This window comes from Haplochromis burtoni, unplaced genomic scaffold, assembly GCF_018398535.1.
Source record: "Haplochromis burtoni strain Fernald_Lab_line unplaced genomic scaffold, NCSU_Asbu1 Contig_166, whole genome shotgun sequence".
In the NCBI taxonomy this organism is placed as follows: Eukaryota; Metazoa; Chordata; class Actinopteri; order Cichliformes; family Cichlidae; genus Haplochromis; species Haplochromis burtoni.
The window spans coordinates 200,976-225,774 of record NW_024582527.1 but is presented as its reverse complement, the minus strand read 5'-3'; the positions used below and the strand labels follow the sequence as shown (position 1 = coordinate 225,774).

Here is a 24,799-nt window from a genome sequence, read left to right as displayed (position 1 = left end):
TGTAATGCACATTTTTTTTTTTTTTTTTTGAGTAACAACCCCAACACTGATCACAACAAAGAGGGGAGACGCCTCCAACATGCACAAACATTTGACCACACAGAATGCGGTTAATTTGCACAAATGTTATGTCTTTGATATGCAGCTTAGCAATTGTGGTGACTCTCAAAATGTAGCCAAGGAGAATCGATAGAGAATTGATAAGAAATCAAATCAATAAGAGATACTGATAATAGAATCGAAATTGCTAAATTCTTATCAGTTCCCGTCCCTATTATTGATAAAAAAGGAAATTCATCCTAAAAACTCATATAGAAGAAGGATTGTACTTCTTGATATAATAGATAGTTCCCGCTAATGGATCCCTAAAGTGAGCTTATCTTCGGAGTTGAGTTTCCGGAGTCCCGATTGTTGAGCTTGCTGCGCTTAGTATATCTATTCTGTGGCTCGCCTATTTTGACAATTACTCGTTTAACGGCTTTAAATCCACACTCTGTGCGACCTCTAACCTGCACTGGTAGATTCTGAAAATGTTACGTTTAAAAGTTCTAAACTTGAAGTTGTTCTTATGTCCCTGTGGGTCCAGGAGTGGAGTTGGTGAGATGTGACTTGCTGCGAGAAGGTGCGCCTATTGAACCGGTTCCACCTGTCACTCACTGGAAGCCTGACGCTGTGGTGAGAGAACCTACAGCCCATTCCATCTCTGGAGTGGCTGTAGGTTTGATATTCTTTCTTTTTTTTCCCCCCGGATTTGCTGATACCTAAGGTAACTTTGTTGCCCACGTGTCTGTGCAGTTGTCCTGTCAAGTGCTTGTTGAGGCTTACGGGTGCGAAAGTCAACCAATACATCAGTGCACTGGCATAGGAATGAATCATGAAAAGAGTTAATTTCCAAAATATTGGAAATGAGGAGTCTTGAAGCTGTTCAGTCTGGTTTTGTGTCATTATGTATATATTCACATGCTTTAAACAAGCTGGTAACTGTTGACAAAGGAACAATCCTATAAAGATGGATTTTTAATGTGAAAGTAAAGATAAGCTATTACATTTCTTTAGAGACCGGAGTGCTGCTGCAGCAGTTTCATGTATTGATCTAGCGCAGGGGTCTCGAACTCCAGTCCTCGAGGGCTGCTGTCCTGAAGCTTTTCCATGTGTTCGAGACCCCTGATCTAGCGTTTGTTACATCTGCCACATAGTGGGCTTCTTTTTGGAATAAAACTCTTCATGTATTCCTACAATGCACACATGCATTGACTCTGCTTTGGGGTTCATACAGAACCCTTTTATGTGACAAAGGTGGCTTTCAACCTTTCTACTGTCCTCCAGCAGTACCACGAAGATGGAGCTCGCATTGAGGCAGCCTTCCGCCGCTACATCCACCGGGCTGACCCCAAACAGAAGGAGGACAGCTACGAGATCATCGTGTGTCATGCCAATGTCATCCGTTATTTTGTCTGCAGTTGACCTGCCCCCGGCTGCTATCGAGCTAGTGGGTAACAGACGTCTCCGAAAACGTCGGAGCGCTTTTGAAAATATGTGGTGTCCTGATAAACTGAGCAGATATTTGAGGTTTACACAGCTACATTCTCGCCTGAAAATATGTTAAACGTTTATTTTGTGACCCAGAAAGAATAATAAGAGTAATATTAAAACTAACTAGCTGCCGCCATTGTTGGAAACTGAGCTGGGCCGCGCTATGAATTCTGGGACACAGCTGCTTCTTCTTCTTCGGGGTTTAACGGCAGCTGGCATCCTTGTACATGCAGTGCTGCCATCTTCTGTTTCAGTCCGTTATTACACTCTTAAATCCTGCTATTATTCCTGCGTCTTTTGCGATCTTACAAAGCTTCAAACGACACGTCGACTATTAAATCAGTCGTCGACGATTTTGATAGTCGACGTAATCGTGACTAGTCGACAAATCGTGGCAGCCCTACTTTACATACTTCATCAATTTGAGGAAAATAAGTCCAAAGAGGATATTAGTTGTATATTGAATACTTGGTTACATTTTACATCATGACTCAGATGCTTGCGTGCCCATTTCAGTCAGCAGATAATTGACAATACAGGTTGTGGAATTACAGATCTAAGTAGCAACATGTCGTAAGTACTGAAAACTGCTACATAGGCTCCAACAATGACCATTTAAACCCTAGGCTGACTACACATCAGCAATCATATGTACGAGCAATATCGCGCTTGGCATGTACTACTACATTTGAAACATGGTTTTTCCATATTCAGGAGTCCAGAATTTGGTGAGGCAAATTGGCGTATTTTTTTTGTAGGACGTCAACATATTTATTTTTTATATGATATCTGAACACATGCCCAATCCCAGTGATTCAGTTCTCTCTTGCAATTGAAAAAACCCCAATGAAAAAACCTCATTATATGATGCAAAGGACGAACGGATAAATTCGCGTGAGGATAGAGTATGATAATGGATTTAGTATAAATGTTGTGCTATAGTATTTAGACTAAGTTATTATATGGAGGAATAAGTTCTGGTCCTTGTATGCAGGTGCGACTCAAGTCTTCACCTGCTGGCATCGATCAAGTGTATCTACTGCATACGTGAATACAAAAACAACAGAGAACTGATAGTATACCCCATTCTGAGATGTATGTTTATTTCCTTCACAAGCAAGTGAAAAACCAACCGTGAATATAACATCTCCGCATCACCAATATAATTATGCTGACCATTTCAACCAAAAAAAAACAATTATCTAAACAAATGTAAACAAAAAAGTCAGGCAGGGACCAATTATAGGGCGCACCTAATCTCTATTGACAAGAGAAGTCCCTCCTTTACACTTCTAGCATAAAATAGCTTCCTTTGCCTATGCCCATGAGGATATTTCTGTTCAGTGTTTAAATATGGATCATGGTAATCACCTTATCATATAATACAGTTATAGACTTTTATTATACTGGATTGCGTCGAGGCGAGGGCAACCTGACGAGGCGGCTCCCGAGGACACTGGCTTAGCAGACTGTATCGGAAATTTAGCAAGTTGGTACTGTTTTTTCCCCTGTCTTGCTCAAATAAAATTATCTTTTCACCATCACCATTGATCGATGGAACCAGATACTTGACCGGCTTCATTCAAGTCTGTGGAGATGTATATCAGACTCGAATACACAAGTTGAAACAAGCGATGCGCCATGTACATACAGGTTATTTTTAGAACTTGAAGTTAAGACTTGTCCCCCCTGCGCGAGATTGATGTTACGTGTGAAACGCTTCTCTCAAACGCATAGGCATATAAAGAATAGTTGGCTTCACCAGAACGCTTTTGCATGTTTGTACACCAAGCCCTCTCTCTGCAACTACGCATTTGAATCAATCTGGCTGATAAGCTCATGCCGATTCTTGAGCAAAACCTTCACCAGAGAACACTGTCGAGTGGTATACGCCTCTTTGTTCTTCTTTTTTATAACATTTCCTTATACTGGCAGTCCGCGGGACATTTCGTTGTAGCAGGGAAAGGTACATTGGACGTCGTTGAGGCTGCGCGTGTAAGCAATTTGTCGCTATGCCGTATATAGAGAGGATGCGATGTCTCTTTTTTCTTTGAAGGAGGATATTGCAGACTTTTCGTGGGCGCTGTACCACTGCTTGGAAGTTAATTGATTTCTGGTGCCTTCCTGAAACTGACAGTAGACTGGGATGTTGCCCATGGACTCCCTAATCTCAAAGCTCGAAAAGCTGCGCCCAACCCTCGCCACACAGAAACGACGTCTCATTTCTCTCTGATCCCTATGATAAACCCCAGGCCCTCTACCACAAGACCTCTGTATTATCGATCCACCTCCTCTCAGCAGCTTGCTGTCCCAGTCTTGATCTGATCGGACTGGCACTGCTCCTTCGTGCCCTTATACACATTACAACAGCTGCACAGGGCAACACCAATTCATAAGCTTGTAAAAACCAACTTCAAATCAAGACTCACTGGACATTCTATTTGCTATCATAGAATTATGCCTCCACGATTACCAAAATTTTTTTTTCTCTTTTTTATGTAATTTAATTTTTCCGAATAACGTGAAAGGATGAATATTAAACGTTGGCCGCAAGTATTTCTTGAGCGTTCACACGCTTTGTTAGTTCAGTTCTATTCTCTCTAGTGATGGTCGTCCTCTGGTTCAGCTCTTTCTTACTCATTGTGTTGTCCATCCGATCGCTCTAGCGGAGTATTGCCATCGACCTTGTGCTTTGGCACTTACGCATGTTATGTTCCAGATATGATGGCAGTTGCCAAGCGCACTGCAATAGGTGATGCCCATATACTCCAGTCCGCGGTTGGCAATGGCCCCCAGCTCCTTGGCAGTCTGCGGACGCTTACTTTTCTCAGTAGTCATGGGGTGGGCCGTTTATTCCTTCGACCTTGGTCTCTTTCTTACGACGAGCTATGTGCTTAGGCGAATTCTCCATGTGCTTGACTACCTTTGTCTGAGATACAAAACGCTTGAATATAGTTCGATTCGATCACGCGACCTGATCGTTCAGAAAGAGCTTCTTGATCAGACTTTTGAGCCCTAGCTGACAATGTCCCTTTCTTCTCGCCTATAGAATTATCTCACTATTTTTGACTTTGAGCCTGTCAAGTCCTTCTTTTGACCCATTATATGCCAATAAGATAGGTGTTAAGGAGCTGTTTTGCCTAATTAGATATGCCAACATCTCTGAGATAACTCATGGAGTGTGTTTGAGTTTACATCTAAGAAGACTTTTGCTACACCCCTTCTTGCATACATTAATGCGCTGAGCTAGTTCATACCCTAATCCTGCATTAAGTGTCCATAGGATGTGACCAAGCAAGGAAAAGTGGGCATTTCGAGCCTATAATTACAGTACGCTGGTGCAATAGTAAGACACAACCATGCATCTCTCTGGAATGTAGAAGTGAAGAATGTGGACAAAGAATACTCAATTTTGTGTTTACTCAATCAAATGTTCGTACTTCCAATTCTCCCTGTTTTTTAATTTCTGAAAACACACAAGGCAACAAATAAAATTCACAGTAGGATTGTACTATACCTCTGTATACCGAAGTGCTGTCTCACAGTCATATTCTTCACGTCAAAAAAATATGGACTGTGTGAGCCTTTAATCATATCTTTGCAGGACTCATTCCAATTGTGCTTCTAGTGCTTGCGCATTTAGTGTAATAAATCATGAATAGGCACAACTGCGTTCGGACATTTGCATCAAAATTTCTCACTTACTCACAACACTGAGGCCAACCACTAGAATAAAGTGGATAATCATGCATCTTTTGCTACCTTTACAAGTAAATCATATTTTTAAGAACGTCAGAAAGTCGATAGATTTTCATAATATCAACCATTCGATTTTAATCTGAACAGGCAAATGAGGTCTAACATAGGTCGCAGAAAGATGAAGGCAACAGCCACAGCAAGTGGTCACCAAGTCGTAACAGTTATAGTTTGAATGTGATAGCGAGGCACTGAATTGACTAAACATAGCAACAAGTAAAGTCGTTGCGTCTCTGATATTCTCATGTTAACCGAGTTACTAATGGTTCTAGTATATCGAATTCCCATAAAGTTAAGCAATCATCATTCAGAATACTATCATTGTAGTAATTTTAGAGATCTGGTTCGTGAGTTACATTCTAGAGTCATTCGTGTTTATACATTTAACAGGAACACAGTAGGAAAGAAAACTAATATGAATTCGGGAGTTAGTCTTAGCGAATACGACATGGCAAGCAACTACTCTCTCTCTGCACTTCTGGCACTTTAGTAGCATTATAGTTCATGTGGCTTCCGAGGAATAAATACAAGAGGTACTTGAGTATCAACTACAAAATAGTGTCACAGAACATCCTACTGAGTTACTTCGTCACACTACACAACATAGGGCGATCCTGAGCGTGAAATGGGGACCATGCTGAATATTCAGAGTCAGACTAAATTGACACTATTTTTACGCTCCACATAGAAAACAGCCAGAGGACTTGAGTATGCGTTTGCTTCACCCACAGGATACAATGTTGTTAGGCTAACCCGACATAGCTAAGATACAGACTGGATACAGGCAGGTTTTTGTTTGTGTGGGAAGCACCACTCATAGCTACCATGCAAAACACCTTGCCCTCAGAGGTATAATCATATACTTACACAAGCCTGTTAAACTTAAGTTCAGATTGTATTACGCACACCGTGTAGGTGTTGGATGCTACCTAGACTGAATATTGTAGCGAGGACCTAGCGAAGAAGCGCTGCTCTGTAACTTAGCCACTTATGGGGTGCGATGATACAGTACGTCATAAACTCACGAGAAATCCTTCTTTAGTTGCTGGCATGCGCAGGCAAGAATTCCATGAAATAGCCACAAAGCTTACGGGTTTTTTTCGACTATGTTCTCATGTACTGATAATTACTGATCCATTAACTTCTTAAATATTTTGAAGATACAGCACACTGTAATCCTTAATGTCTCCGCAAAATTTACACTTATGAGAGCTTATAATATTTTCCGATGACTTATCGAGTAAATAATTATGCAATAATAGAAGCTAAAAATAATTATTCGTTTTTTGATCAACAACAAGCGTATAAATCCACGGGCCATAGATCAAACCATCTAGTCATAGTACTTTAGTCTACTCCTCCCCCCTAGTGGTTAGCAAATCACACACTTCCCTAGGCAACATTTTGACTCTTAAAGGGTATCGGATCGGAATAGGAAATGAGTAGCCTGCAACACTAGCACTAGCCAAGAGTATCTGGACACATCTACTAGTCTCAGGCAATACTATAGACTTCCCATCGCAAGATGTTGTATTATTGATCAATGCTGTATGTAGTGAAATTTTGGACCTCATTTTGCCACAAATATAATAAGATTATATCTACCCAAGAACCATAAAAGATAATTATGGTAGTTAATCAATGATAAATATAGTAGTAGCTTTGGCCCTAGCCCCTGCAGAGTCTTCTGCAGTAAGGACCGCCACCACCCGAGCGACTCCAGAAAAGAAATAAGCCCAGAAGTCTATCATGCACTCCCAGCGGCACTCTCCTATCAACCGCTAGCCGAGCCTGATGTCCCGCACAACCTGAGCATCGGCTGAGTCAGCCATTGTTTGAATTTCCATGCTCGGCACGCATGCGACTCAACAAAATCACGGACTTCAAAGCCCCATGAGCCAAGATCTCGTGCGTTTTAACAGGTGGCTTTCCTTCACTAACATTTTACGAGCTAATCGATCAGGCGCTCATCAAGCACAATTTGATGATCCCAGAGCCGTTCAGTTAATAGACTGCACAGAGCACGCCACCTTCCTGCGTCCTAATCACTGTCAGGACAACCATACACCATTCTCTAAAACCCTGCCTTCATCGTTCGGACACACAATCCTGGAACAATGGTCCAGCTGTACAGAGGGACTGGCTAACCACACAGAGACGTCAAGACAACAGGACAAAACACTAGGACAGTACAAGTAGTTGTCTACAACAGCTGTCGAGTAAATAATGAAAATATTTTATTAATGATGTATGGTACGACTCCTACGTAACACAGGAATTCTCATCACAGTTAGGTTGTGATGTCAACTCCAGACTTTAAAAGGTAAAAAACAAAACAAACCTTGATAATTTATGTACTGTATGGGTGTGGACCATGTTGAATTGACGGTAACGTTATTTGTGGCAAGTGTGAAGCACCTTTATCATAGCCTGACTCAACTTTTATGAATATTGTGAACACAAGCCACACCCCCCAAAGTTAGTTGATCACTAAAACTTTAGTGAGGGATCCTAAAAGGATTGTCACTGAAGATGTTCTTAAAAAAAATTAAAATGTCAATATTTTAAAAATTATTTTTTGTATGTTGGTCAGTAGCACAAAATTTAAATGTTTTTATTAATGGTGTTAAAACCGACTGCCATTTCCTATGTTCTTTTTTTTCCCCTCAGTTCAGGAATTGCCTTAATTTTCTGAAGTGATGGACCAGCTCTCTGTCAGTTTGGACACATTTCCTCTAGCTCATACATGAAATGTATGGAAAATAAAGCAACTGAGATCTTCCATGTTTTTATTTTGTCCTTCAATAAATTCAAACAATTTCCATCTTTTCTCGGTAGTTCCTGGACATATCTGGACTTTTTCTTTCTGTCGCTGTTGGCGGCCTTAGAGACTGTGCAATTTTTTTTCTTTATCTTTTTTCTGGAGTATCTTTTATGGGCAAACATCTCCTACAATGTATGAATGACAAAACACACCCATCAGTATAGTATTATTTCAGATTTGGCTAGTGCCTAGTGTTGCGATCACTTTAAAGCTGTGTGAAGTGATTTGTAACCACTAGGGGGCGAGAGACTCAAAGTAACTTGATAGGGTTTCTATGGCCTGTTACGACTGTCTTGTTAATGAAACTGCCTTATGATACAGAGAATACAGATTAGTTGAGAGCTGCTTAAAATATGAAGTTGATTAGCAGAACATGCGACCCTCATGATAGAATTTGATTTTAACAAAGTGCTAAGTAGAGCTTTGAGGCCCAAAATTTCAGTAATCCCTCAGGTGGTAAAACTGACTTCAAGTAAACTTGTGTAGATAACGGCAAGTTCTTGCAGTCCTCCAAAAACCTGCTGTATCCAGTCTGTATTGTAGGGATAACATCACTGCTGGGTGAGGGCTTATCAGCTGTGTCTAGGACTAAAAAGCCAATTATCCTGAATATTCAGATGGCCACTCGCATTTAAAGAATGTATTTTTTGTGTGAACTATACCTTTATCCGAGAGCACAAACTACTTCAGTGCGAAGATTGTGTCGTCATCCTCGTGTTCTCAGATGACAACAGATCTAATTCTGGTTTCTGAATGTGGAACTTTGCAAAAATGTACCTTAAAAAAACTTAACATGCTTCTTGTGCTTTTAGCATTCTGTGCTTTATTAAAACTTAACTTTCATGGTGAATTCTTTCTGTATGTCTAGACCTCATTTGCTTTCAATTAATCAATAAAAAACCCTCACTCTTACTTTACTGTTAATGTATCCACTTATTTCATTGGCTGTGTTATCAGTAAAATAAGAAATGTGACAAGTTGTGCATTCATGATTTTATTCACTACAATGGCACCACAACATAATCCTGAAATGTTAAGCTAATAGCATGTTCAACAGCTTTACAAATATTTATTTTTTTGGTTTGAAAAAAATGAGTCACTTGTGTAAAAATTCTTCATTACATTCAGGAGGAGTTGCTATGCAGCTGTTAATCACTTCTGCTGGCATCCTATGGCACTGAAGTAACAACACCACCACAAAGTCTCTGATAACATCAGAGTTCAATTACAAAACAACACCATAATTTATTTGAAGACACTTAAGGAGAAACATTTCATGGGTCAGCCCATCAGGTCCGTGTTAGTTTGTCTGCGATGACGGACTACAATCCTGTCTTACATCTCTCACGACGCCTTGAGGGACCTACCAAGTTAAAATCCAGGATGGCTCATACCGCTGATGATCTGAAGTTCCGGATATCCTGGTTTGTGACCTCAAGATACTGCTGCTATTATTTCTAATCTCATCATTTTAACTCATGCTCTCATCTGTGAGCTAGCGAGATAAACTGATAAGAGCCGCCTGTGCATGAAATAATGATTATGGATAACTATCAGTACCAATATCAATCATCTTTTTCTATTCTCACATTTTTATAAATATAAGACACATAATTAACTACAAAAAAAATCTGGATATGCAGTGAATCAATTACAACCTTAAACGTAATAGTGCTGATTATTGAGCATCTGTAAACTACTTCTTTGTCATTTCTCAGAGATGCTCAGCAACTAAACTAAAGACTCAGTCGAAACTAGATCTTATGAGGGATAGACGGATCAAAGTGTTCTGTGCAGTCAGTGACTGTTTAGACTGGGAAGAACATCAATTACACCTCAATATTACCTACAAGGCCCTCCTGCTCACCTATCGCTCTCATATGTCACCACTTCGTGTCGCACTCTCGCCCCTCTTCCTCTAGCATTACACACTCAAGTTCCCCCATCACTTATAACATGTGCATCCACTCAGTTGTGATTACTCTGATGCAGTTGGGCTTGAGCTTATCGAGAGTAGGATTAGTGTAGGGTTAGACGTGATAGGTCGCAAATGCTTCACACAACCATCTTCTGCCTCACGTTTAGAACACACAATCTGCTAGCCCGCTAAAACTGTCATGACAGAAATCTCCCTGGCTGTGTATTTTGTGTATGGCGTGCTAAGTATCATGTGCGCCAGCAAGCGACTCCATTTACCGTACTCCTAGCCCTATTGGCTCAGTGAGTGTGCCGTTCCAGAGGGGAGACCTAGGATCCATATTGTTATATCACGTTGCGTAAATATTGTATATCGACGATCTGCCGATGACTCCTCCCACCCCGGCAAAAAAGAGTCTGATAAGCTAGTTTCCTATCCAATATTATATATGGTACAATATTCCTGATGATAGAGATATAAATATTGCATAGTCTAATCATATATCACGAATGATAGATATACCGCTAGGATTAATGAAGAAGCTGACATGTGTTTACCCACTCCTCTTTACTCATATATATAGAAACTTAATTGTAAATCGCTTGCAACGTTTTATCTTGTGTCAATCTGCGAAATAGCTTGATCAGTCTCAGGACCTTCTATACAATGGCTACAGTGGCTGAATCATCGAGGGGATGCGGATATGTATGATACTGTGCTAGCCAAACATCCACGTACATCTATCATACCCCTTACCTTCAGAGACTACCCCTGCGTTGGTATACTTAGACTCCGTTTGCATCTCTCGACTCGCCAACCACGCTTGTCTAGGGTGATTTATACCAGAGGTTGATTGTAACCTGTAGCTACCTTGAGGTTACTGAAAGTGTGAAACGCTCAGACTCGATCTATGTCCACATGAATTAGAGGCACTGGATCAGGTAGCGAGCGACTGCATTCTCTCTTGTCTCGGTGGTTTCTCGAAGCCGTGTGTATGTGATAATGTGGGTTGAAGCAATCATATATCGCTGGAAGCGAACTGATTCACCAACCCCTCAAGTACTTGCACCAGATATTCTGAGATGGCTGAGGGAGCCCCAAGTAAGAACACTATCATCTCATAGCTCTATCTGATAGTAGGAAACAAGGCCCTGACTATTTGCCCACGATTTATAGACTGTAAGATGCAATCCTGATGACCCTTCAGTGCATCGAATAACTCAGCACTTAGAAGCAATGTGTCTCTTACTAAGATGATATCAATTGTGTCCTTGTCGAGTTGTCATTATAACATGAGCAATAACTTTTTTTATGAAGTGCAGCACATTAGTTAGGCCACAAGTAGTAGAGACGTACAAATTTGATAGTCCTACATAGATGAATCATAGTGCCCATCTGTTATCAATTGCATACATTGTCTTACTCCAATCGCTATTAGCAATGCCATAGGCTCGAACACGGACAAAGTACTGGCCTCAGACTACCAATAACGTGACATATTAGGTATGCGACAGCACATGATAGCATCTCTTGTCAGTAATGCAGAAAGTAAGGTGTGGATGACATGGTCTCATTGACACATACACGATCACGCACCTCTACGTTCAGCGGTTGTCGTTACCTTCTTTACTGTTTGGCGGTGCCTCAAGGCCTTGTCCGTTGGCATGTAGCGAGCTGATCAGTAGCGGCGGAAGGCTGCCTCAATGCGAGCTCCATCTTCGTGGTACTGCTGGAGGACAGTAGAAAGGTTGAAAGCCACCTTTGTCACATAAAAGTTCTGTATGAACCCCAAAGCAGAGTCAATGCATGTGTGCATTGTAGGAATACATGAAGAGTTTTATTCCAAAAAGAAGCCCACTATGTGGCAGATGTAACAAACGCTAGATCAGGGGTCTCGAACACATGGAAAAGCTTCAGGACAGCAGCCCTCGAGGACTGGAGTTCGAGACCCCTGCGCTAGATCAATACATGAAACTGCTGCAGCAGCACTCCGGTCTCTAAAGAAATGTAATAGCTTATCTTTACTTTCACATTAAAAATCCATCTTTATAGGATTGTTCCTTTGTCAACAGTTACCAGCTTGTTTAAAGCATGTGAATATATACATAATGACACAAAACCAGACTGAACAGCTTCAAGACTCCTCATTTCCAATATTTTGGAAATTAACTCTTTTCATAGTGACACTGTGGCGTGTTTCAAATGAATTCAATTCCCTCCATGACCAGGTGCGAGACTCTGATTGTTATTCTCGCTTAGACTTTCCGCTACGTATAGCTCATGCGTCAACAATGCACTTTGAACAGGAGTACGAGAAGACTGGCACTGAGATGACACTGACGTGGCCAGGGCAACAAAGTTACCTTAGGTATCAGCACATCTCGAAGGTGGGAACACATAGGAACATAGAAAGAATATAAACCTACAAGTTGGCCAGTCAACAGAGATGTGGCAGAGTAGAGGCTTCAGTACGCGTGATTCTACTCACCACCAGCAGATGCAGTGGCTATCCGGAGTTGGAGTGACAGGAGGTAGACCATCGGTTTTGGCAATAGGCGCAGGCTCCTCAATCCATAGCGACTGAGAAGTCAAGTCACATGTGCGTGCCCCAATTTCTCTCAGCTCCTGGACCCACAGGGGATTCATAAGAACGAGAACGGTGTAAGCAAGCTCTTACAACTCTTCGCAAGCGTAACATTCTTACATGTACATCTACGCATTATACGTGGGAGTCTTATCGTGGATCTGGCCTGTGTTCTGTCCACTATGTTCTAGTTACGCTGTGGACGAGGGTAAGATTTCTGCAATCTCTTATTCTAAGCATGCTACGTAGGACCACCTAGTTGACATGCTTTTGACGATGTGGCAGACATGCAATCACGTACATACCTTCACAGCTGCATAGTGCAGCCAACCTTCTCAGCTCATCAGCCTCGGCGACAGGTCGTTTCACGGGCCGTGCTCGGCAATAGGAGAGGACGCGATCATAATCCAAAACAAGCATACTGATAACAGTAAACAAGGAAAATCTGAGTGAGCAGTCTGTGGGGAGAGGGTTCATCGAGTGAGCACCAAGTACATCGCATCAGGTGCGACCGCTCATCGACCTCACACCAAAGAGGCTACCTCCCAGCATTACTTTGTTATGCCTAGGCTCCGACTATTTCTTAACCTTGTGCATAAATAGACAACGTATTACGACTCTCACGTCCGCGTAGACTAGCAAGGATGTGAGGTCTATCTCTAGCTCTCATAGATCACATCTAATGTCATCCGCTCAGTTGTACTGGCACGTTGCGTCTTGATGAGGAGGACTAGTCCGTGCTCTATTCAACAGTCTTGCTGCGATTGTGATAACCGCTGCTCGGCGAGGTGGGGTCTTCTCTCAAAAATGGTCTGCATGATACTTCTTCTTACATTCCGTTGGGGTCAAGAGCGGGCAGGTACACCTCTACTATGATCTCAGTGCGTCTGGTGCGACATTAGTTGCAAGTTTGCGTTAGTGCTGCACCATTTTGAGATTAGAAGATGTTTGATGCTGTGACACATGTCTAACACTCTCAAGAGCTGAGCGACATGAACAGAGATGTCGCGTTAACGTAAGCTGACATGTAGGTCTATTAATTGCTTGGCTTGAATATGTCACTACGCCAAAAAGCGCAGGTGGCTATATCTGAGCTGCTTTGTAAAGAGTTAAATCTTGATTATTAACATGCTTTTTTTTGTCTTCATCTCGACTAGTACTAGAACATAGGAGGACTATATTTGTTGTGAGAGAGCATGCGTGTGCATAATCAGTATGCTACATGATACTTGGTGCGAGTTCGTGCGGAGACTACACCGGTATACGATACATCTAGCCAAGATATATCATATGAAGGAGTGATGCGCTGCTTCAGCTGCCGTTACCTCGGATAAGCGGATGAAGTGTATGGTTATATATTGAAATGGGTATATATTTGTTTTTTGTTAAGTTGCCTAATAATTATGCACAGTAATAGTCACCTGCACACACAGATATCCCCCTAAAATAAGCTAAAACTAAAAACAAACTAAAAACTACTTCCAAAACATTCAGCTTTGATATTAATGAGTTTTTTGGGTTCATTGAGAACATGGTTGTTGTTCAATAATAAAATTATTCCTCAAAAATACAACTTGCCTAATAATTCTGCGACTCCCTATAGAAAACACCAGTTCATTTACATGCCAGAATCTGTAAGATCTGAATGTACAGTAGTTTAAATGTCAGTCTTGTAGATTTCAGTACTGATTTCTCTTTTTTCCACCGATGTTTCTGTGGATGCCCTCTGTCATGATGTAAAATGTAAAATAAAAATAACAGCTTCTAAGCTGTGTGCAGAGAGGGCTGCCACGATTTGTCGACTAGTCACGATTACGTCGACTATCAAAATCGTCGACGACTGATTTAATAGTCGACGTGTCGTTTGAAGCTTTGTAAGATCGCAAAAGACGCAGGAATAAGTAGCAGGATTTAAGAGTGTAATAACGGACTGAAACAGAAGATGGCAGCACTGCATGTACAAGGATGCCAGCTGCCGTTAAACCCCGAAGAAGAAGAAGCAGCTGTGTCCCAGAATTCATAGCGCAGCCCAGCTTAGTTTCCAACAATGGCGGCAGCTAGTGTGTGGATGCCCTCGCATCCACACTATTGAGTTCCTGTTTCTCTTTATACTTTACTGATCTACTTTCTTCTCTCTCCGCCTGGCGTGCTCCACCAAAATACCAGCAATGCGAGTTCGTCGTGCGGACTCTGTCGTGTCAGCGAAGAGCCAATGACTAGCTGGATGTCAACTCACGCTCTGAAGCCGACAATAACTGTGACCTACGTAGTCAATGTTATTTCAGATAACACTGCGACATCCCGCTCTTTCCGAAAAGCGCTCGAACAGGTATATGTTCTGAGCTAATTACTGATATTGCTTACCGCTCGTCGCTCGCCTAGTTAACAGACTAACGCGTGCGGACGCTCGGGCCTCTGCTGTTAGCTTTACACGCGTCAGTTCATACACCGAATCTTCGAGCTAATCTCAGTTTCTACAACTTACCTCACAGCAAGCACACGCAGAAATATCCTTATTACCTCCAAGTTACTACTCAGTCTCTAAAGCGCTCATATAGCGTCCACTTAGCTACCTGAGCTTAAACCTGTTGACTTGCTTGTGGCTTTGTTTTTATTCTTTGTGATACTACATATATTATATATTCCTGGAGTTAATTGCGGTTTGTCTAGATCGTATACAAAGCAGATATATATGCTATGTTCACATAGACCTCAGTATATCCTCTAAACGTCTATACAGGGCTGATTATAGAAGTCGTGAGATTGTGGAGAATATACTGTCCCCACATGAGCGCTAACAACTGTCAGTCAGCTACTTCATGCTTTACTCCCGCTTGATAAAGCAGGTATTGTTTATTTATACGCGATTAGCCGCAACAGCTCACTCTTAGCTCAATTTATATACACTATTGATCACACTGAGCATATAGGGCCTTAATCATCTTGTGTCCTTCTATCTTGAGTTGATATGAACGCAGGCTTCATGTAGAACTGCTCTCACAAGCTGTACATATGCTCATGCATGCATTTCACTATTTAATGTAAGACAGTGCATGCGTGCATGAGCGCGGCACATAATTCTCCCTTACAAGAGCTCCATTCCAATTCTCGCTTGCCGTATATACGTCCCAAGTTGGTTTGCTGAGTGGAATAGAACTGTAATAGAAGTCGACTAAATGCGCTGAACTTTATCAAATGAGTAAGTGCAAGCTGAGTCGTTGGACAAATCAGTTGCTAGACTGCTATGCTCGGACTATCAAAATAAGTTGTGTTGCAGCTATGGTGCCGTGCAAGGTGCAGATGCCAGTTTGTGAGGCTAAGACGCGTATTAAACAGTAATGAAAAGCAAGATAATAAGCCAAATGAGCGCCAAGGGACAGTGATAATCTGATAAAGTAAATATTTAGCATAATATTTCAATATATGCGTCGTATCAGTTCTGACTGCTGGGTGTTGTGTGCGTGCTCGGAGCTAAGCGGAGCAGTATTTAAACATATAAGAAATAGGCGTGTTACACACGACTGTTGCACATACGGGTGAGAGCCACCTGCACCGTGCAGCTAAGCAGCGTCCTCTCCCTAAACTTTAACACACGGGTTTGCATTAAATTAATGAAAGATACAGCAGATTGTTGAGGTGAAGCGTGAGCGTTTTCGAGGAAAGCGGATTTTACTGCGTATCAGCAAAATCTCGTGGGTGAAAAAAAATGATGAGAAAGAATTTGCGCAAATATGTTTCCTTGCAATTGGTTCTGATTAAGACGCTTGCCGGGTTTGCACCGAGGCTCCACCTTTTCGAGCGGTTCAGTGACCTCAGCAGTGGGCTGGATTGTAAGGGTGGGATTTCCAGGCTTTCACACTGCTGGGCTTTGTAAGGGTGGGATTTCCAGGCTTTCACAGGCTCTGTGTATTACTGCCTCTGTCTCAGGATCTATGCAGCTTCAGCGATAGCGAGCACGGACTGCGTGTACCTTTCACGGCCATAGAGAGGCACATTCACACACCACACTGGAGCTCCCTTTTCTTCTTCTTCTCTACATGCGACTCCAATCGGAATAAATAATTAAGGAATGTGGAAATTACAGAATGCCCAACAGCGTTGGAAAGAGATTTAAACCCACCAAATACATCCCAGTGTCCACTGCTGCCACACTCCTGGTGGGATCGACCACTTTATTTTTCGTTTTCACGTAAGTTTGCACATTGCTTCCTCTTGATCTCATTCGTGTGTGCAGGGATTTTTTTCTTTCCTTCTTTCTCTCTTTTTTTCCTTTTACAAACTCTGCGCTTCCCTCAGATTGACACGGACACAGGGTGGATAGAGTCACATAGGTGGGATAAGTGGGTTTTATAAAGACAATCCCCTACTGCTGAGATGCAATGAAAAAAGCAGCTCTCTGTGCAACCTCGGACACGCCATTCAAGTTGACAGGTTTTATATTTCAGAAAGGACAGATCCCTACTGCTGAGCAAGACAATGAATGAAATAAATGAATTAAGTAATAACGACGCTCTGCTTGTGCAAATTCACCTCGGACACGCCATTCAGCTGCAAAACCTGCAAGGCATATCATTACCATCATGTAGTCCTATTGCAAGTTGAGCCTTTAACAGACTGCCATGCAACTACACACACACAGCCTGTAAACTGAATCCGTGGTGAGTGGGAAACCCTGCTACCTTGAGCGTTTTGCCAGCCATAAGGCCGTGTCAACTACACTCCTCCCTGTCATAATAGACTGAAAGCCAGAGGCAGGTATGACACATATTTTTTATGTACTTATCATCGGTTTGTGCATGCTGGTCCACATCTCATGCAGGTAAAAAAAATTAACAGTGACTGTGTTTAAGAGATACTTACAGAAAACGTAGAAGGATGTCTGATTCAATTGCACATGTCTGTGCCCTCTTACTATGTCGTGAGCGGCAGCGGAGTTACACGCCTACTGGTCCCAGTCTTGACCGTTAATTGTTGGTAGACACTTCTGACTGCTAAAAAATCCACACACGCACCACACGTCATTTAAATCAGCATCTTCTGATTGATCAACCCACTCTCCAACCTGAGCCACCCAAAGAATATGCTCTTTGCCCTTTAAATCATGTGTTAACTCAAAATCAAGAGTCCAAATACACCTCTTTAAATCCAGGGTGCAGAGATAAAGGCAACTATTAAACACGCACCCACGCAGGGTAGTCTCAGGTAGTGGTGTGCGGATTGATACTAAAATATCGATTCCTCTGATACCAGCCATTTATGGTCTAGAATCAATTCTCATATTAAAATATCGATATTTTAGTAATTTAGGGTAAATTTGTAGTTTATCATTAACAGGAACACAGTGGAAAGAAACTATATAATTCGGATTGTCTACATTGGAAGGAACTACTTCCTCTTCCGCCTTTCATAGTCATGTGCGAAATACAGCTGAATAAATGTGTCCAGCTCCTTGGAACGCACACTCACAACAATGGCTGAGCGTAAATGGAGTCATCTATGGACACATTTTACCTCCACAAACAGCCGAGATGTGGTTTGCGATACATGTGGCAAGACAGTGAGGTGTTGTGGCGACACCACTAACCTCCTCAAACACCTCAGAGTAAATCATATGACAGAATATGACGAGTGTATGTTGAGGCGAACTGAAGAGGAGGACAGGGACAGGTGCTGCTAGGGCGAGACAGACGTCTCTCACGGAGTCCTTTAGTGCTGCAGGCAGGCAAGATGCTCAAATAGCCACAACTTCAGGTTTTTTATTTCTATATGATAATTCTGCATTATTAAATGATAACAAGTAATCTGATGTCCCATAATCATTATGAAGCTATAATTTGAGATACAGTAAAAGATGCAATAAATAAAATAAGTTTTTGTACAAAGTATCGGATCAGTATCCTCGATACCATCCTGGATTTTACTTGGTATCGGATCGGAAAGGAAATGAGTGGTATCGCACATCACTAGTCTCAGGCCAGTCCCCCAAATAATATGCTTTATATTTACCATTAAATTTATTCTAAAACACTGATTATTGTGTTGATCTGTATTGTGTAGCTGGCCTAGCCCTGCAGTGGTAAAACCACGACTCAGGATGCAGCATCAGACTCCCGGCTCTCCTATCAGCGGCCTGATGTCCCCCACCGGCCGCTTCAGCCCCGCTCGGCACGCTGCCTCACCGGACTTCAGCCCCAGCCGGTACAGCCCTGCCAACATTAGCTACATTCAGCGCCTCAAGCACTTGAACGAGCCGTCAGTTTAACTGCACCCACCTCCTGCGCTACAATGCAGCCATACCCTCTCCAAGCCCTGCCTTCTCTCACACACCCGAATCCAGCTGTACAGAGCTGGCTACACCAGAGCTCAGAAACCACAAACCTAACAGAAATATGCACAAAGTGTCTGGAAGATTTGTATTAATGATGTATGGTACGACTCCTACGTAACACAGGAATTCTCATCACAGTTAGGTTGTGATGTCAACTCCAGACTTTAAAAGGTAAAAAACAAAACAAACCTTGATAATTTATGTACTGTATGGGTGTGGACCATGTTGAATTGACGGTAACGTTATTTGTGGCAAGTGTGAAGCACCTTTATCATAGCCTGACTCAACTTTTATGAATATTGTGAACACAAGCCACACCCCCCAAAGTTAGTTGATCACTAAAACTTTAGTGAGGGATCCTAAAAGGATTGTCACTGAAGATGTTCTTAAAAAAAATTAAAATGTCAATATTTTAAAAATTATTTTTTGTATGTTGGTCAGTAGCACAAAATTTAAATGTTTTTATTAATGGTGTTAAAACCGACTGCCATTTCCTATGTTCTTTTTTTTCCCCTCAGTTCAGGAATTGCCTTAATTTTCTGAAGTGATGGACCAGCTCTCTGTCAGTTTGGACACATTTCCTCTAGCTCATACATGAAATGTATGGAAAATAAAGCAACTGAGATCTTCCATGTTTTTATTTTGTCCTTCAATAAATTCAAACAATTTCCATCTTTTCTCGGTAGTTCCTGGACATATCTGGACTTTTTCTTTCTGTCGCTGTTGGCGGCCTTAGAGACTGTGCAATTTTTTTTCTTTATCTTTTTTCTGGAGTATCTTTTATGGGCAAACATCTCCTACAATGTATGAATGACAAAACACACCCATCAATATAGTATTATTTCAGATTTGGCTAGTGCCTAGTGTTGCGATCACTTTAAAGCTGTGTGAAGTGATTTGTAACCACTAGGGGGCGAGAGACTCAAAGTAACTTGATAGGGTTTCTATGGCCTGTTACGACTGTCTTGTTAATGAAACTGCCTTATGATACAGAGAATACAGATTAGTTGAGAGCTGCTTAAAATATGAAGTTGATTAGCAGAACATGCGACCCTCATGATAGAATTTGATTTTAACAAAGTGCTAAGTAGAGCTTTGAGGCCCAAAATTTCAGTAATCCCTCAGGTGGTAAAACTGACTTCAAGTAAACTTGTGTAGATAACGGCAAGTTCTTGCAGTCCTCCAAAAACCTGCTGTATCCAGTCTGTATTGTAGGGATAACATCACTGCTGGGTGAGGGCTTATCAGCTGTGTCTAGGACTAAAAAGCCAATTATCCTGAATATTCAGATGGCCACTCGCATTTAAAGAATGTATTTTTTGTGTGAACTATACCTTTATCCGAGAGCACAAACTACTTCAGTGCGAAGATTGTGTCGTCATCCTCGTGTTCTCAGATGACAACAGATCTAATTCTGGTTTCTGAATGTGGAACTTTGCAAAAATGTACCTTAAAAAAACTTAACATGCTTCTTGTGCTTTTAGCATTCTGTGCTTTATTAAAACTTAACTTTCATGGTGAATTCTTTCTGTATGTCTAGACCTCATTTGCTTTCAATTAATCAATAAAAAACCCTCACTCTTACTTTACTGTTAATGTATCCACTTATTTCATTGGCTGTGTTATCAGTAAAATAAGAAATGTGACAAGTTGTGCATTCATGATTTTATTCACTACAATGGCACCACAACATAATCCTGAAATGTTAAGCTAATAGCATGTTCAACAGCTTTACAAATATTTATTTTTTTGGTTTGAAAAAAATGAGTCACTTGTGTAAAAATTCTTCATTACATTCAGGAGGAGTTGCTATGCAGCTGTTAATCACTTCTGCTGGCATCCTATGGCACTGAAGTAACAACACCACCACAAAGTCTCTGATAACATCAGAGTTCAATTACAAAACAACACCATAATTTATTTGAAGACACTTAAGGAGAAACATTTCATGGGTCAGCCCATCAGGTCCGTGTTAGTTTGTCTGCGGGCATAAATCCTGCATCTCCAAGAGTCCTGAGGGCCACCCTACCGCTGGGGCGGATGGTAAGCCATGTGATGCTGCCATTATTCAAACCCATGCGTAACCAGCCCTCTGGAGGAAACTGAAGAGCCCTGAGGAATAAAGAATATGATAAGTGTTACCAATATCAACTTTTTCCTTTCTTTTTAAAAAAAAAAAAAAAAATTGGATCGTGCAATTCCTTAACTAATATCTTGATTTTTTTAAACTATTTTTTGTCAGTTATTCAGAGGATAAACTGAAGCTCACTCAAACAGATCTAAGGGAATAGGAAAAGTGTTCTTCAGTCAGTGACTTTAGGACTGGGACAGAACATCAATACATCAATATACCACAAGGCCTCCTCTTGTAACGCATCAATACACTGGCGCCAAATCTCTTCCTGCTAACAGATTCCCCCACCTTAACAGAGGTCCACAGTTGTTGCAGTGGAGCTTATCAGATAAGTGAGGGTTAACTAAGCAAATGTTAACCAATTTCCAGTGAAGAAGAAAATCTCAGGGGTAAAATGTCTTGCAGTGTATTGTGTAATCTCAGTATCATGTCAGCATGGGCAATATCTTATGCAGTGGTGGGGAATAATTATTGGATCCCTTGCTAAATTTGAAAGTCTGCCGCCCCCCCCCAAAAAAAGTCTATAACTTTTATGATAATTTACTCTTTTATAGAGAAAAATGCATACAAAGAATACAGAAAAAGGAGGGATTTTGTTCCACTCCTCTTTACAGAAACTTTGTAAATGCTTCACGTTTCTTGGCAACTCAAAGCTTCAGCTCAGATTTTCTACAGTGCTGAGATCGGGAGACTGGCTAGGCCACTCCATAATCTTTATAGCCCCTTTTCCATTATACCTACTCGGATCGACTCGCCACAGTTTTCAGGGTTTTCCAGGTGATCCGAGCAGGTACTAAAATGTGACGTCAGACGACATGCCACTGATTGACTGGTCAGTAGCAGGCGCTTCCTTGTTGCTATGCCGGTATGTTTTGGAGCATCGTTACGCTGGAAGACTGATTCACAACCCATCTTCAATATTCTGACTGAGGGAAGAACACTATCATCCAAGATTTCATAGTACAAGGCCCTGACTATTTGCCCCACGATGCAGTGAAATCTTCCTGTACCCTTAGCAGAAAACCAGCACTAAAGCATGTTTCCTTATAAATTCATTTGCATGTCATTAAATGAAATAACTTTTTTAATGAGAGCACAATGACACAAGTGAAGCACAAATTAGAAATCCTATGTGAAATGGCTTGAATACATCGATTAGCAAAGCAAAGAGCAACAAGTCTGGCCTCAGCTGAGCAGCGACAGCACAAACCTGCAGACAAAATAACGGATGACATTGGCATGACACACGATGATCTCGTAGCTGTCCTCCTTCTGTTTGGGGTCAGCCCGGTGGATGTAGCGGCGGAAGGCTGCCTCAATGCGAGCTCCATCTTCGTGGTACTGCTGGAGGACAGTAGAAAGGTTGAAAGCCACCTTTGTCACATAAAAGGGTTCTGTATGAACCCCAAAGCAGAGTCAATGCATGTGTGCATTGTAGGAATACATGAAGAGTTTTATTCCAAAAAGAAGCCCACTATGTGGCAGATGTAACAAACGCTAGATCAGGGGTCTCGAACACATGGAAAAGCTTCAGGACAGCAGCCCTCGAGGACTGGAGTTCGAGACCCCTGCGCTAGATCAATACATGAAACTGCTGCAGCAGCACTCCGGTCTCTAAAGAAATGTAATAGCTTATCTTTACTTTCACATTAAAAATCCATCTTTATAGGATTGTTCCTTTGTCAACAGTTACCAGCTTGTTTAAAGCATGTGAATATATACATAATGACACAAAACCAGACTGAACAGCTTCAAGACTCCTCATTTCCAATATTTTGGAAATTAACTCTTTTCATGATTCATTCCTATGCCAGTGCACTGATGTATTGGTTGACTTTCGCACCCGTAAGCCTCAACAAGCACTTGACAGGACAACTGCACAGACACGTGGGCAACAAAGTTACCTTAGGTATCAGCAAATCCGGGGGAAAAAAAAAGAAAGAATATCAAACCTACAGCCACTCCAGAGATGGAATGGGCTGTAGGTTCTCTCACCACAGCGTCAGGCTTCCAGTGAGTGACAGGTGGAACCGGTTCAATAGGCGCACCTTCTCGCAGCAAGTCACATCTCACCAACTCCACTCCTGGACCCACAGGGACATAAGAACAACTTCAAGTTTAGAACTTTTAAACGTAACATTTTCAGAATCTACCAAACGTGAGTCTATGTGGTTGGCTGTGTTGCCTTTTCTAGTTACCTGGGAGGTATTTACTGATTATATTTGCTGTCTCCGTGGCCCTGGTCATGCTGGAGTGGATTAACACGTCATACTTCAATCCAAGTGCAGCCAACCTTTGGCCAGTCAGCTCGGCCTGTTCACGGCCTGCGGATGGAGAGACACTGATCATTCCAACAATGCTCTGTCAGAAACAAGGAAAATCTGGGGGTTGGGGGGTATGAGCAAAACAAACAGCCCCAGCACTCCCAAGGCTACCTCCCAGCATTACTTTGTATGCAGGCTGCCTATTACGTTTCCTGTGGATAAAAACAAGAACGACTAACCTAAAGGAGTGAGGATCTTCTCCTTGTCACTATTCCCGCTCAAGTTGTACTGGGAGTGTCTGATGAGGAGGATGTTGCGTGTAGCTTTCGGTTTGCTGTTGTTCTGCTCCGAGGTGGGGTCTTCGGTCGCATTCTCCTTCTTCTTCCCGTTGGTCAGAGCAGATGGATCTCTCCTGGTCAAAGTTCAAGCGTAGTGATTTTGAGATTAGAAGTGGCTTACTGTCTCACGTAAGAGCTGGAAAAGTGGGTTAACGTAACTGACTTTAAATCTGCTTGGGAATAACACCCACGCCTGACCGACTTTTAAAGAGTTAAAAAACAACAACACTTTTTTGGCCATCGGCAATGCAAGAGGACTTTAACGGTGTCATAAGTCATTATGCTCATGTCTTTCATTCGGGAAACACCTCGACTGCCAAGTTATGGTGATGCCTGCTTCAGTCCGTTACATAGCAGCTTGGTCCCGTTTGGTATGACGTTCAATATAAAAGGTAGAAAAGTGGATGAAATATAACGGTGGCAGCCACGTCAGAACAAACAGCGGGTCACGGCACAACACATGCACGTTAACTTAAACTTACTTGTCCCAGTTGAAGTCCCAGGCGTGTCCGGTCGGGGTTGGCGTGTGGCTGGCAGGGGTAAACGCCGGCTGGGCAGCTTGAAGGACGGTGAATCTCGACCACCGACTGACCCTCTCTCCGCCCTGCTCTCCAAAAAAACCGCTGGAGTCGGCGGCTGCGGCAGCGAAAACCAAGACTGCTGAGCCTCCAGCGAAGCCGCAAATAAGTTTCAAAGTTTTCCTGAATGACATCCCGCGAGCCGCCGAACAAGGAAACGAATGCTAGCTAATTAGCTGTGCTTAACAGTCGCGCTATTAACAAAGTGCACCCCGCCTCTGCTGTTGTTAAACGGGTCTTTGACTTCTAATTCCAACTTTACAGCAAGGAACAGAAAAAATATCCAATATGTTCTCTAAGCGCAACTACCTGCTGAGCTCCGGCTGTTGGACGGATACTAAAAATACAGTCGATACAAGCGAAAGCAGACTAATCAGTTTCCTCTAAACTTTACGGTGTCCCACATGAGCCAAAACAGTCAGCCTTCGCTCTCCCGCTTGAAATATGGGATTTTGTCGCGTGAGGGCGCACAGCTCCCTAACTTCACAGTAAGGTCCACAGCTTGGGCATTTTGTGCTCCGTTGAATGAAGAGGCTCTGTGA

General features: G+C 42.1%; 2 protein-coding genes across 10 annotated transcripts in view; one reads left to right on the top strand and one right to left on the bottom strand.

The window, feature by feature from the left end:
• ankle2 (ankyrin repeat and LEM domain containing 2) overlaps positions 1-19,748 on the top strand; it is a 30,952-nt gene extending 11,204 nt beyond the window's left edge. For 3 of the 4 annotated variants that reach the window (XM_005933335.3, XM_005933336.3, XM_005933337.3), the window contains exon 13: positions 18,673-19,748. In XM_005933335.3, the coding sequence (XP_005933397.1) occupies positions 18,673-18,877 (205 nt within the window). In that variant the 3' untranslated portion in view covers positions 18,878-19,748. The remainder of the gene's footprint in view (positions 1-18,672) is intronic. The other variant, XM_042225289.1, reaches the window with a different exon arrangement.
• pgam5 (PGAM family member 5, serine/threonine protein phosphatase, mitochondrial) lies at positions 9,095-24,661 on the bottom strand. Of its 6 annotated transcripts, none has more exons than XR_006054945.1 (7): positions 24,162-24,661; positions 23,581-23,753; positions 23,276-23,401; positions 23,073-23,167; positions 22,288-22,421; positions 20,855-21,055; positions 9,095-9,352 (listed from the first exon to the last, which is right to left on the bottom strand). XR_006054945.1 is itself a non-coding variant. In XM_042225290.1 (7 exons), exons 1-6 carry the CDS (start codon positions 24,389-24,391, stop codon positions 20,905-20,907), a joined length of 909 nt encoding a protein of 302 aa, XP_042081224.1. In that variant the 5' UTR covers positions 24,392-24,661; the 3' UTR covers positions 9,095-9,386; positions 20,889-20,904. The 6 variants fall into 6 exon arrangements, 5 of the variants coding, with proteins under 5 accessions (XP_042081224.1, XP_005933405.1, XP_005933406.1 ...); XM_042225290.1 differs by having other exon boundaries at positions 9,095-9,386; positions 20,889-21,055; XM_005933343.2 differs by lacking the exon at positions 9,095-9,352 and having other exon boundaries at positions 20,597-21,055.
• Between the last annotated feature and the right edge of the window lie 138 nt (positions 24,662-24,799).

Excerpts from the sequence above, each read along its gene's own strand:
- pgam5 (XM_042225290.1), bottom strand. The coding sequence starts at position 24,391 with ATGTCATTCAGGAAAACTTTGAAACTTATTTGCGGCTTCGCTGGAGGC. Across the intron at positions 23,402-23,580 it reads GAAGATCCTCACTCCTTTAG|GCCGTGAACAGGCCGAGCTG; the intron begins GTTAGTCGTTCT and ends CTCCATCCGCAG. Across the intron at positions 22,422-23,072 it reads ACTGGAAGCCTGACGCTGTG|CAGTACCACGAAGATGGAGC; the intron begins GTGAGAGAACCT and ends ACTGTCCTCCAG.